The 14,579-nt window shown below is 43.6% G+C and overlaps 1 protein-coding gene across 2 annotated transcripts in view; it reads right to left on the reverse strand.

Annotated features, from left to right (window-relative positions):
* Window positions 1-1,907: 1,907 nt before the first annotated feature.
* Window positions 1,908-14,579, reverse strand: part of GRHL2 (grainyhead like transcription factor 2) — a 127,508-nt gene continuing 114,836 nt past the window's right edge. For both annotated transcript variants that reach the window (XM_060243423.1, XM_060243424.1), the window contains exons 15-16: window positions 3,364-3,428; window positions 1,908-2,636 (exon numbers count right to left, since the gene is read on the reverse strand). In XM_060243423.1, the coding sequence (XP_060099406.1) occupies window positions 2,522-2,636; window positions 3,364-3,428 (180 nt within the window). In that variant the 3' untranslated portion in view covers window positions 1,908-2,521. The remainder of the gene's footprint in view (window positions 2,637-3,363; window positions 3,429-14,579) is intronic.

Genomic DNA, 14,579 nt, shown 5'->3' on the forward strand with positions numbered 1-14,579 from the left:
TGAATATACTACCATATAGTAGTATAGTACCATATACCATATGTTTGAAAACTGAACAATTTTTCTGCAATGATCTGCTGCCTCATAGAAATCAGTTAGTTGACATTAAGAGTTTGAGCCCTGGGAGCTCCTAAATTTCTTCTTAACAGGACAGTTTTGTGGTTGTCTCAGAATTCAGGCAAATCCCCTCCCCTACCCATGACACATGTGCGTGAATGTCCCTCCAAAGTAGTGCTATTTGGATATTCTTAAGGCTATGCATCTTTTTAAAAAGTTCCTTTAGATTATTTCCCAGTTTTTAAATTCTATGCAGAGGTTGCAGCTCTTTGAAGTTAAGCTCAGAAAGAATGTCTAAGTTTCATTTCACATTCAGTGCTCATGTCTCCAAGTTCAAGTGAGCTAAAAACTAGTTCAAAAAAAGAAAAGGCACAAGAGTTTTCAAATTCTTGGCTCAACCTGCAAGGAAGGTAATGGACGACATAATATCTGCAGCCTTTACAGGAATGCTATTATGGTCTGTACAGACTTTACAAACTTCTCTTCATGTGGCAAATACCAGCAGCCCCGTCCATGGAAGTGCAATTTAAAAGACTCCTGTCTGCTAGATACTCATGAGAGAGCTTGAATAACATAATCATACCAAAAACATCTATAGCCAGGACTTATATACATTTACACCCTGTCAAGTAAAGAGCATGTACATCTTTACATTTATAGTCTAGTGTACCAATCAGGGGACACTAGAAAGTTTCCCTATGAATGAAGGACACAGGAGGATCCATTCATAACAAGATGATTCTTCCATTCCTGCCACAATTCCTGGGAAAATGTATTGACGCAGAAACTGCACAACAAAAGAAGGCGGGGGGAAACCAAAATAGCTGCACAGTGAGGAGAGTTAGAAAGGTTGTAGCAGGGACAGAAATTAATAGAAGGGGGAGGTCAAGTTGTGCCACCTTGTATGGGCACACAAGGTGCACAAAGACCACCAATGCCAATGTGGCTGCCCAGGACATTTGGCACACATCTCCCTACAACAATACCGCAGAGAGAAAGCCATTTTTCCATGCAAGCTCTATCACATTCCTATTCTGTCACATGTGGTTCCTTTCTTGGCACAATTAACACCATGTACTTTCATGCATCACAGACAATGTGCCTGAAACAAGGAAATGTGCATATTGTGCAAATGGGTCTGAGTGATCAATTGCTGCTTTCATTCAGGCGAAAGGAAATACAAAAGCAGTTGTCCTGTGCAGAGATTCAAATCTGGTCTGACCCAAATCTAATAATTTCAGACCTCAGTATAACTATACAATATTATCCAGTTTAATTCAGCTTTGGTTCTAGTTTTCGAAAGAGACCAAAGCCATGGCAAACTGAAACAGGAATCACATTTCTTCCAAAAACCTAAAGTCAGAAGCAAGCATGGTGAAAGGGCACATGAACACATGAAGTTGCTTTATACTGTCAGACCAGTGATCTACCAAGATCAGCATGAGGGGATTGGATCTAGGGACTTCACCAATAAACTCCTCCCATTATCTCCATGGATGTGCCTAAAGCTCAGCAAATGCAGGAAAGAACAGTGAAAGTCCATAGGGGTAAAGAAAGAAGACAAATAACACAGCAAATGAGAAGTCTGTGAGGAATATCACTGCACAGAGAATGGAAGCTCAAGCATAACCACAAGCATTCCAAAGCTTCCCAGGCACTACGCTTGTGGAGGATGTTACCAGAGGTGACAATAAGGAGAGATTTAGCAGTCTAGTATAGATGAGAAAGTCATGGGCAAAAGGTACAGAAATATCGATCTCTCTGCACACTGAATATCCGATGGCAGAACTTCTCTCCTGTATAAGAGATTCTGCCATCTTCTAATTCAACAGAGGGGTAGTAAACACATGCACACAGACAGGAAGAATATATTATTACATATTATAAACATTATATACAAAGGGTTAAAACGGATGGTGTTTTACTTACAAATTACAGGCCATCTGAGTGCCTTACTTAGCCAACCCCCTTTGCCACAGGTGGGGAAGCACTTGGGGATTTATGGCTAAACCACATGTTACACTCAGTTATTGGTGGGAGTTCTGCACAGGTGGACGTCATCAGCCACTTTCCCATCATTACCTCTGCATGAATGATATTACCAGACTTTCTAGCAATTTGCTTCTGAGGCTGCAGTTTTGCTTGTATTGTCCCAACTGGAAGACCACGATTCCTCAGATCCATTTTCTTCCATACTAAACAGCGGTGTTTTTTTTTTAATAAGTCACAATTTCACCCTAGTGGAGGGTGAGATGGTGAAGTCCAAAGTCCACTGATTATTTACACAATGCAGAGTGAGGAGCAATAAATAAGGAATAATCAGAAGTTGTGTTAGACTTGTTTCCTGGGGCAAAAACGAATATGGTTGTTTGCCATGAAGTTCTGTAACGCCCTCTTTCCTCAGCATTAGTCAGCAGTCAGGGCTGTAGAGGAACTGTTCCTTAAAACGAGATGCGACATGGGATTAGATCTCCGTCAATGTGACTTTGAAGCCTTCTGTCACACTCTCTATGTTCAGGATGAAAGTGTCTTCATTGGAGTAATGTTCAATTATGTTATCATCCATGTTTACCAAGATCCTGGAATTGGAAAGAGATGTGTTAGTAACACTTTCTATTTCAATTCTCAGACACACTTCAAGTAGCCCTGACCTGGATGGCCCAGGCTAGCCTGATCTTGTGGAGATCTCAGAAGTAAAGCCGTGTCAGCGCTGGTTAGTCTCTGGATGGGAGACCACCAAGGGTCATGACACAGAGACAGGCAATGGCAAACTACCTTTGAATGTCTCTTTCCCTGAAAATCCTATGGGGGTGCCATAAATCAGCTGTGACCAGGCAGTACTTTCTACCGCTAGATTCAAATAGACAAAGCTGCAAATTCCCATAGGATAAGATTGCAAATCCCTAGTGGATATCACAGATGAGGGTTTTTGTGTGTAAATACTTGGACCTGCCATCTCCTGCAATTTCATCTTCCAATGTGACTATGAGTTATACAAACAACACCCTTTGTTACAAGGTATTCCCTTCTAGGATTCCTCTCCAATGTGATGCAGCAATATCCTGTTGTGAGTTTCCTTTGTCCCACTACAAGCCACATGTTGCCCCCTAGTAAGAAAACTCATGGCATCCTTATGGAAGACTTAATATGAGGCCCAGTGGGGGAGAGGGTGAAACAGGAGATGGCAAACTGAGGTCCCACTGCTTCCTTGAAGTACATAACAGCATTCAGTAATCCAGATTCACTGTCAGTTCCCCAGGAAGGTCCATACTAGCATCGCTTAGTTAAATGTGATCCAGATCTTACCCCTTTTTACTCTTCTTGTAAAGCTTTGTAATCTTCTCAGCTGGAAGGCCGTACTTTTCAGAAATCTGAAATATTTTTTAAAAGCAAACAAGTGAAGGTTTCAGGAAAAGGATATCCAATGCAGTATTACCACATTCAATTAACAAGTGTGGCTAACACAAGACTAAAAGCACACTCAACAGGATTTTCAAGGCAGCAGGCCAAAGCATGAAGAATCATTAGATTCCATCTCTTCACAACCATCTCTGGTTGTCTGTTGCCAAAGCATCAAGGAGCCTAACATTTGTAAGCCAAACTGATCTGTTCAAACTGAAAGTCGAGGTTGCGCATCTGCATTGACATTATGGATGAGTTTTTGCATGCAAATACTTGGACTCAGCATCTGGCCCATAGGGTCCTTTGTGCCTCTTGAGTCCACATAGCTTTGCTGACATAAGAGGGAAAAGAAAGTGATTTGCCCCTTTCTCTCTCCCCTCTACAGCCTCTTAACCCTCATGTATCCATGTCAGGTCAGCAACTCAAGGCCTAACTTTCCTGGATTTGGAAAGGACAGATGAAGGGAGATAATGTGGGAAAGATCTGTGGGCCTTGCATCTGTGGATCGTTGGATCCACCCCTTTTCACACAAACTAAAATGTACCTCAGAGCACTTTATAGAGATGCTAAAGGAAAGTCCAATGTTTGCGATTATGAAACACTGTCTCTTACAAAGAAAAATGCAAAAACAACAGAATGTTTCACAACACATAAACTATGTATGGGTAGCCATGTTGGTCTGAAGCAACAGACCAGGTGGGTCTGTTCAGGTGGGTAGCCATGTTGGTCTGAAGCAACAGACCAAAGTTTGAGTCCAGTGGCACCTTTAACAGCAACAAAGTTTAATTCTGGGTATAAGATTTCATGTGCATGCACACTTCAGAAGATACATTGATACAGTTTTCCTGAAGCCTTACCTATAGCTAGAGGGTTGGGTTAGTTACAAGGAAGGAAAGTGCTCAGGGCACTCAATGGGGGAACCTCCAAGTAGCTGTTTTATTGCAAAAGAATTTTAGAAAGAGACTGGGACAAGTGATTGCTCAATTAGAAGTTATTACATTACTCAGGACATTGAAACCCCCAGGGCTTAACAGAGGTATTAGTTTCTTATCTCACTACACTTGCTACGTCACTCAGTTCTCTCTCATGTCCAGAATTGAACTTTGTTGGTCTTAAAGGTGCCACTGGACTCAAACTTAAGTTCTCATATCTGATGGTACTTTTAATTATCTTTATGCTAATTTGCTGCTATTCACAGGCCTTACCAACTGCATTATTACAATCTTAGCTGTAATGCATCTTGACTCTAAATAGTCCTTCCTGGCAACTAACCCCTCCCCCCCTTATGTAAAGCTTAAGGGAATCTGTTTCAATGTATCTGAGGAAATGTGCATCTACACATTCTAAGTCTCTCAGTTCTCACTTGTACCCAGAATTAAATTTTGTTGGTCTTGGAGATGCCACCAAATTCAAACTAAGTTCTCACATCTGTTAACTCTTGTTAACAAACCAGTTTGGTGTAGTGATTGTGCATGGACTCTTATCTGGGAGAACTGGGTTTGATCCCCCACTCCTCCACTTGCAGCAGCTGGAATGACCTTGGGTCAGCCATGGCTTTCTCAAGAGCTGTCCTTGAAAGGCCAGCTTCTGGGGAGCTCTCTCAGCCCCACCCACCTCACAGGGTGTCTGTTGTGGGGGAAGAAGATAAAGGAGATTGTAAGCCACTCTGAGACTCTGCTTCAGAGAGAAGGGCGGGGTATAAATCTACAGTCTTCTTCTTCTTGTATTTGTATACTAATTTGATGCCAATCACAGAGCTTAACAACTGTTTTAATCCAATCTCAACTACACTACATCCAGTTACTTATGAATCTTAACTCTAACTAGACCTTCCTGGAAACCATCCTTCCTTACCCTCTACCTATATACAAACTTTGAGGAAAACTCTTTCTATGTATCTGATGAAGTGTGCATGCACACCAAAAGCTGGTCTTTCACACCAAACTTTGATGGTCTTAAAAATGCTACTTGGCTCAATGTTTGTTCATAAACTATGTTTGTAAGACTGAAGCAGAAATTGAAACACACAACTGGAGAACAATTTAGATCTCAAGTGCACAGCTCAGCTTCCTTAGGCAATTCAAACAGATATGTGTCCAAATAGATGAATAACACTAACTCATTAATTAATAAACAGCAGAGATTTTGTGTGGGTGAGCGAAATCTCATAACTATTTAGGGATCTGAGCCTGGATCAAGTTTTGCAAACCAAAAGAAAAGCTACACAACCATTGTTTGAAACATTTTGATTCTCTTTCCCTTACCCCATTGTCCATATTATTACAACAGTTTTTTTCTCCCATGTAGATAATGCTATACCATTCATCTGAGTTTACGAAGATCTGGAGATGTTACTGCATACAATAGATTATTAATGTGTCTGTTTCAGAACTTTGCTGCAATTTTTTTTGAAAATCTCTGCTTTCTTCTTCCTTTTATTAAAGTAAGATATAAGAAACTTTCCAAAGGTAGACAGAATATGTCAAAAGAGACTTGTTTGTCACAGACCGTCCTTGGCAAAAGGATATGGAAATATATCAAAGCAAATGTCTCTTTCCTTTACAGGTCAGAATCCAGTTACAACACAATTGAATTACAGATCTGGAAAGGATTAAAGGATCACGTACACAGAAAAATGAGTCAATAGAGTGAAGCAAGGTATTTTCAAATTATTTTTAGCTGTGGTTGTATGTATTTTAAACCCTCCCCCCAAGCAAGATCTTTGTGACTACAAACTGTTCCCCTTTTCTCCCTACAAGGTAATGGAATGGTGGGAGAGGTGTCACTCAGGTTCAGAATTTATTTTTTATCTTATTATTTTGGCCTTTATGTGTACCACATTCATGTATTGTGGGGAAATCCTTTTGAATGTATGTATTCCATATTTTTTATGTATGACCTTGCAAATAAATCAAAATTATTGCCCTATTAAAAGTTATGTAGCTACCCTACCAATCCATACCTCTAGATTTAAAAAGAGTCAATATTTCCCAAGTCTCAGATCATAAATAAGTAAAAAACTCCATTTGTTCTGAGATACAGGAGGGCGGAGAAGGATGAAGATGACTCAGTAAGGATTTGAGAGTGACCTGGAAAAATACTTGAGATTTTTCAAAAATTACTTTGATGCAACTTGACTGGAGCGCAGAGGAACAAATAGAAAAACAAGTACTGTTTATTTATGAATTTCATTTACAGTCTATCTTTCTCCCCAATGATGACACAAAGCTGTTTACGTCATTCTACTCTCCTCCATTTTATTGTCACAATAATTCTGTGAGCTAGGTTAGGCTAAGTCAGGGGTGGTCAAACTGGCTCGGGAGCCACATGTGGCTCTTTCACACATATTGTGCAGCTCCCAGAGATCAAGCTTAATGCAGGCTTACTCTCAAGTTCACTTACTTAGCATTGGGACTTCAGTCAGCCTCTGAGGTCTGACCGATAGGTAGAGCAATATTTCCGCTGTGTGTGAAGTGGAAAAGGAAGGGAAAACAGGCAAACTTGCAAGCTCTTCTCCCTTGGGCTAAGTGATTGGCCTGAAGTCAATCAGAAGAGTGAGTATTCAAACCTGTGTCCAAGCCTTAGAAAGAACTAAAGCTCACACTGGCACACTGTTGCATAGGAATCTTTCATGGCTTGTTTCCCTAATCTAAAACTTTTGATTGAACTATTACAATTTTTCAGCCATCCATATCTTCATGGTCTCAAAGGCCTTTAATCTGATCCAGGGTTTTGTTGCCATTCCTGCTTGAATGTATTTTACTGCCTAACAACATGTGAAGTAATATGTGTTTTCTAAGTATTAGAAAAAAGTGCCTGTTTCATCCAACAAGTAAATCTAGTGACTGTTTATATATATATTTATATATATAAAAAAACAATTTCCAGGCTGTTTGCTCTTAGGGCATCGGTAGCTAATGCAAACAACTAGCTAAAGTATTCACACCTCTCAGCCCCAGGGACAAGGAAAAATGAAAAACAGGAGACAATAAATGCTCCTTCCAAACACCCACAGAAGACTGACAACACACCAACTCTGACTTATTTTAATTTATTGAGTCATGAATGGTATGTCCCTCCCCTTGGCAAACAAAGCAGAAGATCTCTGATGTGGAAGTATTGGCTTTGTAATTAATGCAGCTGCACAACTGAATTCTTTATTTTTAAAGGGGGAATGTATGGAAATCAGAAGGAAATCAGGTGCTCTGAGTCACCACACAGTAGTTTGGGGAAATTTGTAACTGCTAATGGTCTAGATGACACATTAAAGACAAGACTGAATTATCCAATTTTCTGAATTTTCTAATTGGTAAGTCATGGACAATATGGGTACAAAATTTCAGCTACCTAGAAAGTATATTAACTTTTCTGAGACACCCTCTAGTAAGTCCTAAGCAGTTTATTATAAGTAGTAATGGAATTAACAGGGTTTTTTATTGTTTGCATAGTTCTTTTATTAAGTTTTAAAAGCAAGAACATAAAAAACCCAGTCTTCGAATGTTTCATTTTCCTTGGACAAACATTTGTGACTTTAGGAGGGACTTCCAATGGAAGACTTCAGAACTGGAATCTATAAAGAAATCTGATTGCATTTTTCAGTTTACTAATAACATCTCTTGCCTTGAAAACCCTATGGGGTTGCCATAAATCAACTGTGACTTGACAGCAAAAAAGCAACAATAATGGTTGGAGGAGATCCTGTTCTACCAAAATTAAATTGTTTCTTTTTGAGCTGTACTGTAGGGATGAGATGTTTAGTACTCAGGCCCTCAGAGTGCTTTTGGAATTGTTCATGCGCACAATCCTTCTAAACATCTCTGACGGAGAACTTAGTTGCCTATGAAACCTTGTGGCACAACAAACAATTATTCTCCAAGGTGCCTTTTTGTCTCCAGGAAAAGGAAGATAAACGTACTGTTCTTTTGGGAAGAGATTATAAAAGGAAGAAGAATCTTTAAATATGAAAAAGAATATAATCAAGTGTAATGGAAAATCTGAGGGAGGCCACAGATCAGAATGTGATAAACAAGCAAAAATGTGCAACTTGTAAACACTGAAATTTTCTTTTAGTGTGTATGTACTTCTAACTTTGAAAATATTAGGACTAAGTTTAAAAAGTATAGAACTGCCAAGCTGATGTGTATAATAAACAGAGTTACTTATAATACATTGTAGGTTGTTGCCTTCAGTGGACTTCGAAAGCTGTTTGAACTATGAAACTGTGAAGACCAGTAGCCCATTATTTTAGACATAGTTTTTTTGGGGAAATAAGCATGCATCATACAATAAACAGTTTCCGGTTGAAAATCACACTATCTATGAATCCGGGGGCATTTGCTTATATAAAGAAATCCAAAACTGATTTTTTAAAAATGTTCTTGGAACCGCTTTGCTATTTCTCCTAGCATGTACTACCACATAATTAGAAGGAGGTTAGACAGATTCATGGAAGAGAGCTCTATCAATGGCTGCTAGCTATGGTGACTGAACAGAGCCTCCACATAACAATAAATACCAGTGCCAGGAGACAACATCAGGAGAAGGCTTTGGCCACTATGCTCTGTTTGTTTGGCCCTCCAGGTCAACTGGTGGGCTGCTGGGTGAAACAGGATGCTGAATTAGCCGGACCACAGGTCTGATCCAGCAGGCTGTTCTTATATTCTAGGTATGGAGATGATTACAATGTTGAAGTAAAATTCACTGTATTAGAACTGAGAATTGAAAAATGCCCATAGTATTCTGGCATGATCAACAGTTTTGGTTTTCAGTCTTAAGAACAACACAGCCATGTTCCAGATTGAGTTAAAGACTTTGCACTTGTGTATATAGATGATACTGCAATCTTTAGACAGATTTACAACCTCTAGCCATTGTGTTCCAAAGAATAAAGGAGAATAATGAAAGCCTTCAAAATGTCCAATAGCTATGTGCCAAGTAAAATATCTAGGGCAATACTTGGAGGTGGGGTAATAAAGCCAGACTGGAACAAAGTGCAAGTTATACAGGAATGACCTAAACCCACAACCCAAAAGCAAATAAAAGCCTTTATAGGATTTGTGGGATATTATCAAAGGTTCATTCTTGAACAAACTTTTATTTATTATTTCCAGACTGGAACAAAGTGCAAGTTATACAGGAATGACCTAAATCCACAACCCAAAAGCAAATAAAAGCCTTTACAGGATTTGTGGGATATTATCAAAGGTTCATTCTTAAACAAACTTTTATTTATTACAAGTAAGCACACAACAAGGTAAGTGCAAGTGATATAAATAAGTCAGACATTACAACAGTAGCCAGGTAATAAACTATCAAAGGTTCATTCTAGAGTCTAGTTCAGGTGTGGCCAAACTGCAGAACAGGAGCCACATGTGGCTCTTTTATATATATTCTGTGGCTCTCAAAGCCCCACTGCCCCATTGGCCGGCTTGGAGAAGGCATTTGTCTCTTTAAATCACTTTGCTGGCAGCTTAGAGTATGCATTGAAAATTAAAGTTGCTTTCTTTTCACCTCTTCCTCCCTCCCCGATCTATTTGCCTTCCTTTCTTGCAGCTCTCAAATATCTGACATTTGTTCTTTGTGGCTCTTACATTAAGGAAGTTTGGCCACCCCTGGTCTAGTTCCGTTGCAGCTCCACTGTGTGAACTTACCAAGACGATATTACCTGACAAGATAAAATAGACTACCTATAAACACCTCAAACAGATATTGACCACAGAGCCAGTCTTGAAGGGTCCTGACTTTATGAAGCCCTTTACTATATACTGATGCTTCCAATATTGAGATAGGGACCATGCTAAGCCAACTGGGAGGATGGAATTCAGCATCCCATTCTTTGTCTTAATAGGAAGCTAGTGGAGAGAGAACAGCATCTGTTTGCCATAGAAAAAATATGTTTAGCAATAGTGTGGGACTTGAGGAAGCAAAAATCTTATGTCTAGGGGAAGAAATTCACGCTGAACTAGGTTCTTATCCTGTAACTTTGCCAGTAGCCACCAGCTCCTTCATCTCTGAAAGTGAGCCCAGAAAGAGCTAAACGCCATGATTATTCTTGTCCGAAGTTGGCAGCCTACAGTTAAGAGGAAATAAAGGGTGAGCACACTGCTGGCGCAACAAAGAAAGGTTAACAAAGCTCTGCGCTATTTCTTGTCTGCAAAGGTCTATTACAAAATTAGATCCTCCCCCACCCCTGCTTCTGACATTTAAAGATGTGTGCTCCTCAAGAATAAGTTTTAATAAATCAGCTCTGCTAGAGCCTGGTGACCTGCAGATAACACTGAATTCAGATTCTACTTGCCTTTTGGATAAGCAAAGTTCCAATGCATTTTAAACAGAGTTGCTGTGTGGATGAAAAAGATAAGAATGGTGAAAGTTCCAATCCAGAAAGGTTCCCAGCAGGATCTGTGCATGCAGCAGAAGGAAGTGAGGAAGAACCCACTAGTCTGCTGCTGCGGCCAAACAAGATCTGGCTGAGTTTCTTTTCCTCAAGTCAGAGGTCCTCAAGTCTACCCTGAGGATACTGCTGCCATTTTAAAGTGGCTTTAAAATGCTGCAAGGGCCCAATTCTGATTAGACATACCGTGCAGCACACTTATTTTCCCTGCCTTTTCAAGGGCCCAAACAGCCATGGGAGGGGTGTGCGGCTGTTTTGGCATTTCTTAAAGTACAGTGGGGAAAAAGAGCGCCTCAGCCTGCTGCACTGCGGGCCCAATCAGCATTGTGCCCTTGTGGCATTTTGGCAGTGGCACCATGGAGGCCATGAGGATGTCATCACTTACTTTGGAGGGTGGGAGAGGGAGAGAGAGATGCTCTTAATTCAGAAGCCCTCCCCCTAAAAAAGGTGGTGGTGGTTGTTTGATACTGTAAGATGCTTTAAGTCTCCACTGGGGGGAAAACCAGGATATAAAGAAATAAAGAAATAAAATATTTGGAAACAAGGTTGTTCCTGTGCCATTCTAGTAATAGCTCTAGAACCCATCCCTTCCCCCATCTTGTCTAGGCTAAAGTCTCACAAGCAGTTCTCACTGAGAGAGCCACTGAAAACAGAAAGCAAACAGACCTACTTTGAGCTTCAAAACCTGTGATCCTGTTGGATCAGGCGCCATGAGTTATTCCCCTTTCTCTATATAGAAGGCCATATTCTGGCCCCAGCATTCCATCCCATTCCATGCTACAGTGACCACAGTATGGGATGGGGAAGGAGACTATGTAGAAGAGGAAGGGCTATGTCGAAATAAGAACTCATTTGATTCACAAGGGTTGGTATTACCAAGTGGCAAGAACCATGTTTTTGCCCGTGCTTAAGAGGAGGCTGAGTATCTTTATTTTCTCCCATGCAAAGGAATAGTTGCCATTCATGCCTATAGAGAAAAATGATGTGCTGCATTTGGAGAAACTGGATGCAAAACCTGTCTTCCATCCTTAACACTAGCTGACCCAATCATCAGCAAAGGAATGTCTGCAGAGTCATGCAATATCTACCATTGTTTATTATCATCATGATCAGTGTAGCATTACCATCAACCTTCATTTTGTTGATCTCTCCCTCCCCCCCCCCCCCCGCCTTTCTGGTGTAAGAAACCAGCTTTCCTCTGCTAATCACAAGACTAAGTAAATGAATGCTGGGCTACCTGCCGTGCAAAGGCTGATAGTCAGTAGTTGAGGTCAGGTATAACTTTGCAGAATTTCATCATGCCCACTGGGGGCAATGGGACCTTTAGAGAGAAACCACACTTCCACTTTTCCTAGCCCTCAGACCATTAACCAGGACCTCTCAGGACCTCTGGCTACTTAAGCACACAAGCCTTAGAGAGAACAAAAGCTCCACATTGTCACGGCTGGGGCCGGGTCAGGCAAAGTCCAGAGGCAGTCCGAGGTCTGTAGCCAGTAAGCAGGAGGGTCCGAGGCGCCAAATCCGAATCACTGTAGAAGTATCGCAGGTCTGAGGTCCAGAAGCCGAGGTCAGGGAGTCCAGAAGTCCAAAGCCAAAGTCAGGGAGTCAGGAACCAAAGTCAAGCCGGAGTGGATGCTAGGATGTCAGGGAGATGACTAGTTGCTTCCACAAAGCTTCCTCCCAAAGCCCACAGCTATATAGCCCTCTGCTGGCTGTTGCCCGTTTGGGCTAATTGCTGGCTCAGGGAGGCAGCCAGGATCCTGTTACCACTCAAGCATCCTTGCTCTTAGAAGGGCCAGAATCCTCTCAGAACTCAGGGCTCAGGGAGCGTCTTGCTTGTGAGCGTGCCGCCCTCCTCCGATCCCTGAGGTCCTGCCGGAGGCGGTCACGCACACGAGCCACCCGAGAGGGCGAGGCAGGGGGGCTGGGATCTTCTCCAGCAGGAGGCAGGGGCACTGGTGCAGGTGGCAGGGGCACAGTTTCCTCATCAGACTCAACTTCCTCTGAAGGGTCCCCAGCACCCATGACACTATCCCCCCCCCCAGGGCCCCCCTCCGTCGAGGGACCTGGAAGGTCGGGGTGGTCGTTGTGGAACTGGTGCACCAAGTCCGGGGCATGAAGATTGTCCTCGGGCTCCCAAGACCGGTCTTCTGGGCCGTATCCCTCCCAGTCCACCAGGTACTGGAGGCCTCCACGATGGTACCGGGAGTCCAGGATCTGGCGCACCTCATATTCTTCCTCGTCATCCACCAACACTGGTGGTGGCGGCGGTGGGGAAGGAGTCCGAGCTGGGTCAGGGGGTGCAGCCGGAACAAGGAGGGAGCGATGAAACACGGGGTGAATGCGGAGGTGGGGTGGCAACTGGAGCCTGAAGGCGACGGGGTTTATTTGTTCAACGACGGGGTAGGGTCCAATGAACCGTGCATCCAGCTTGTGAGACCGACCAGGCCGGCGCAGGTAGCGAGTTGAGAGCCACACCTGATCCCCCGGCTGCACTGGAGGGCCTTCTTGCCTCTTTCGGTCCGCAGCCCGTTTATATGCCTCCTTGGCTTGCTGTAGCTGCTCTCGGAGCAAGTCTTGGCTGGCACGGAGTTCTTGCAGGTAGGCATCGACGGCGGGGACATTCGTGGGTGGTAGGATCGCTGGGAAGAACCGAGGGTGGTACCCGTAGGTTGCGGCAAACGGGGTCATTTGGGTGGATGAATGGACCGCGTTGTTGTATGCAAACTCCGCTAGGGGCAATAGAGTGGTCCAGTCATCCTGCTGGTAACAGGTGTAACAGCGGAGATATTGCTCTAGCGTGGCATTGGTGCGCTCTGTCTGGCCATCTGTCTGTGGGTGGTAGGCCGAGGACAGGTGCACTCGAGTACCCAGGCTGGAATGGAGGGCTTGCCAGAACCGAGAGGAGAACTGAGGGCCCCGATCGGAGATCAGATGGGCTGGGAGTCCATGCAGACGAAAGATGTGTTGCAGGTAAAGCTGGGCCGTCTCCTGAGCTGTGGGGAGTTTCGGGCACGGAACAAAGTGGGCCATCTTGGTAAATAGGTCGACGACCACCCAGATACAAGTCTGACCCTTGGAGCGTGGAAGTTCCGTGATGAAGTCCATCGAGATGGTATCCCAGGGTCCTGAAGATGTGGGCAAGGGCTGCAGCAACCCTGAGGGTTTGGCTGGGATGTCTTTGGCCCGTCGGCAGACGTCACAGGAGCTGACATAGCGGGCAACATCAGCGCGAACTCGTGGCCACCAGAATTCCCTTGTCAGCAAGTGGGTGGTCTTATGCTGTCCAAAGTGCCCGGCGGGTAACGAGTCGTGGGTCAGGCGTAGCACTTCTGCCCGCAAGGGCCCGGGCGGCACATAGAGGCGTTCGCGGTGTAGCAAGAGGCCGCCTCGAGTCGTGAACTCCCCTGTTGGGTCATCTTGGAGAGCCTGGAGGTGTTGCTGGACCCAGGGATCATTGGCCTGGCTAGCCCGAATGTCCTCCACGAGTGCTGGTGAAGTGGAGGTGGCTGCAAATACTGAGGGCGGCAGGATTGGAGCAGCGGGTGCGGTCTCAGTTGAGGCAGGGGCGTATTCCGGTTTCCGGGAGAGCGCGTCTGCTTTCCGGTTCTGGGTATGGGGGATGTAGGAGATCCGGAAGTCGAAGCGAGAGAAGAATAGGGACCACCGGATCTGGCGCTGGTTGAGACGGCGGGTGGTCTGGAGGTGTTCCAAGTTCCGGTGATCG

Source organism: Heteronotia binoei, chromosome 7 (assembly GCF_032191835.1).
Source record: "Heteronotia binoei isolate CCM8104 ecotype False Entrance Well chromosome 7, APGP_CSIRO_Hbin_v1, whole genome shotgun sequence".
Classification (NCBI taxonomy): domain Eukaryota; kingdom Metazoa; phylum Chordata; class Lepidosauria; order Squamata; family Gekkonidae; genus Heteronotia; species Heteronotia binoei.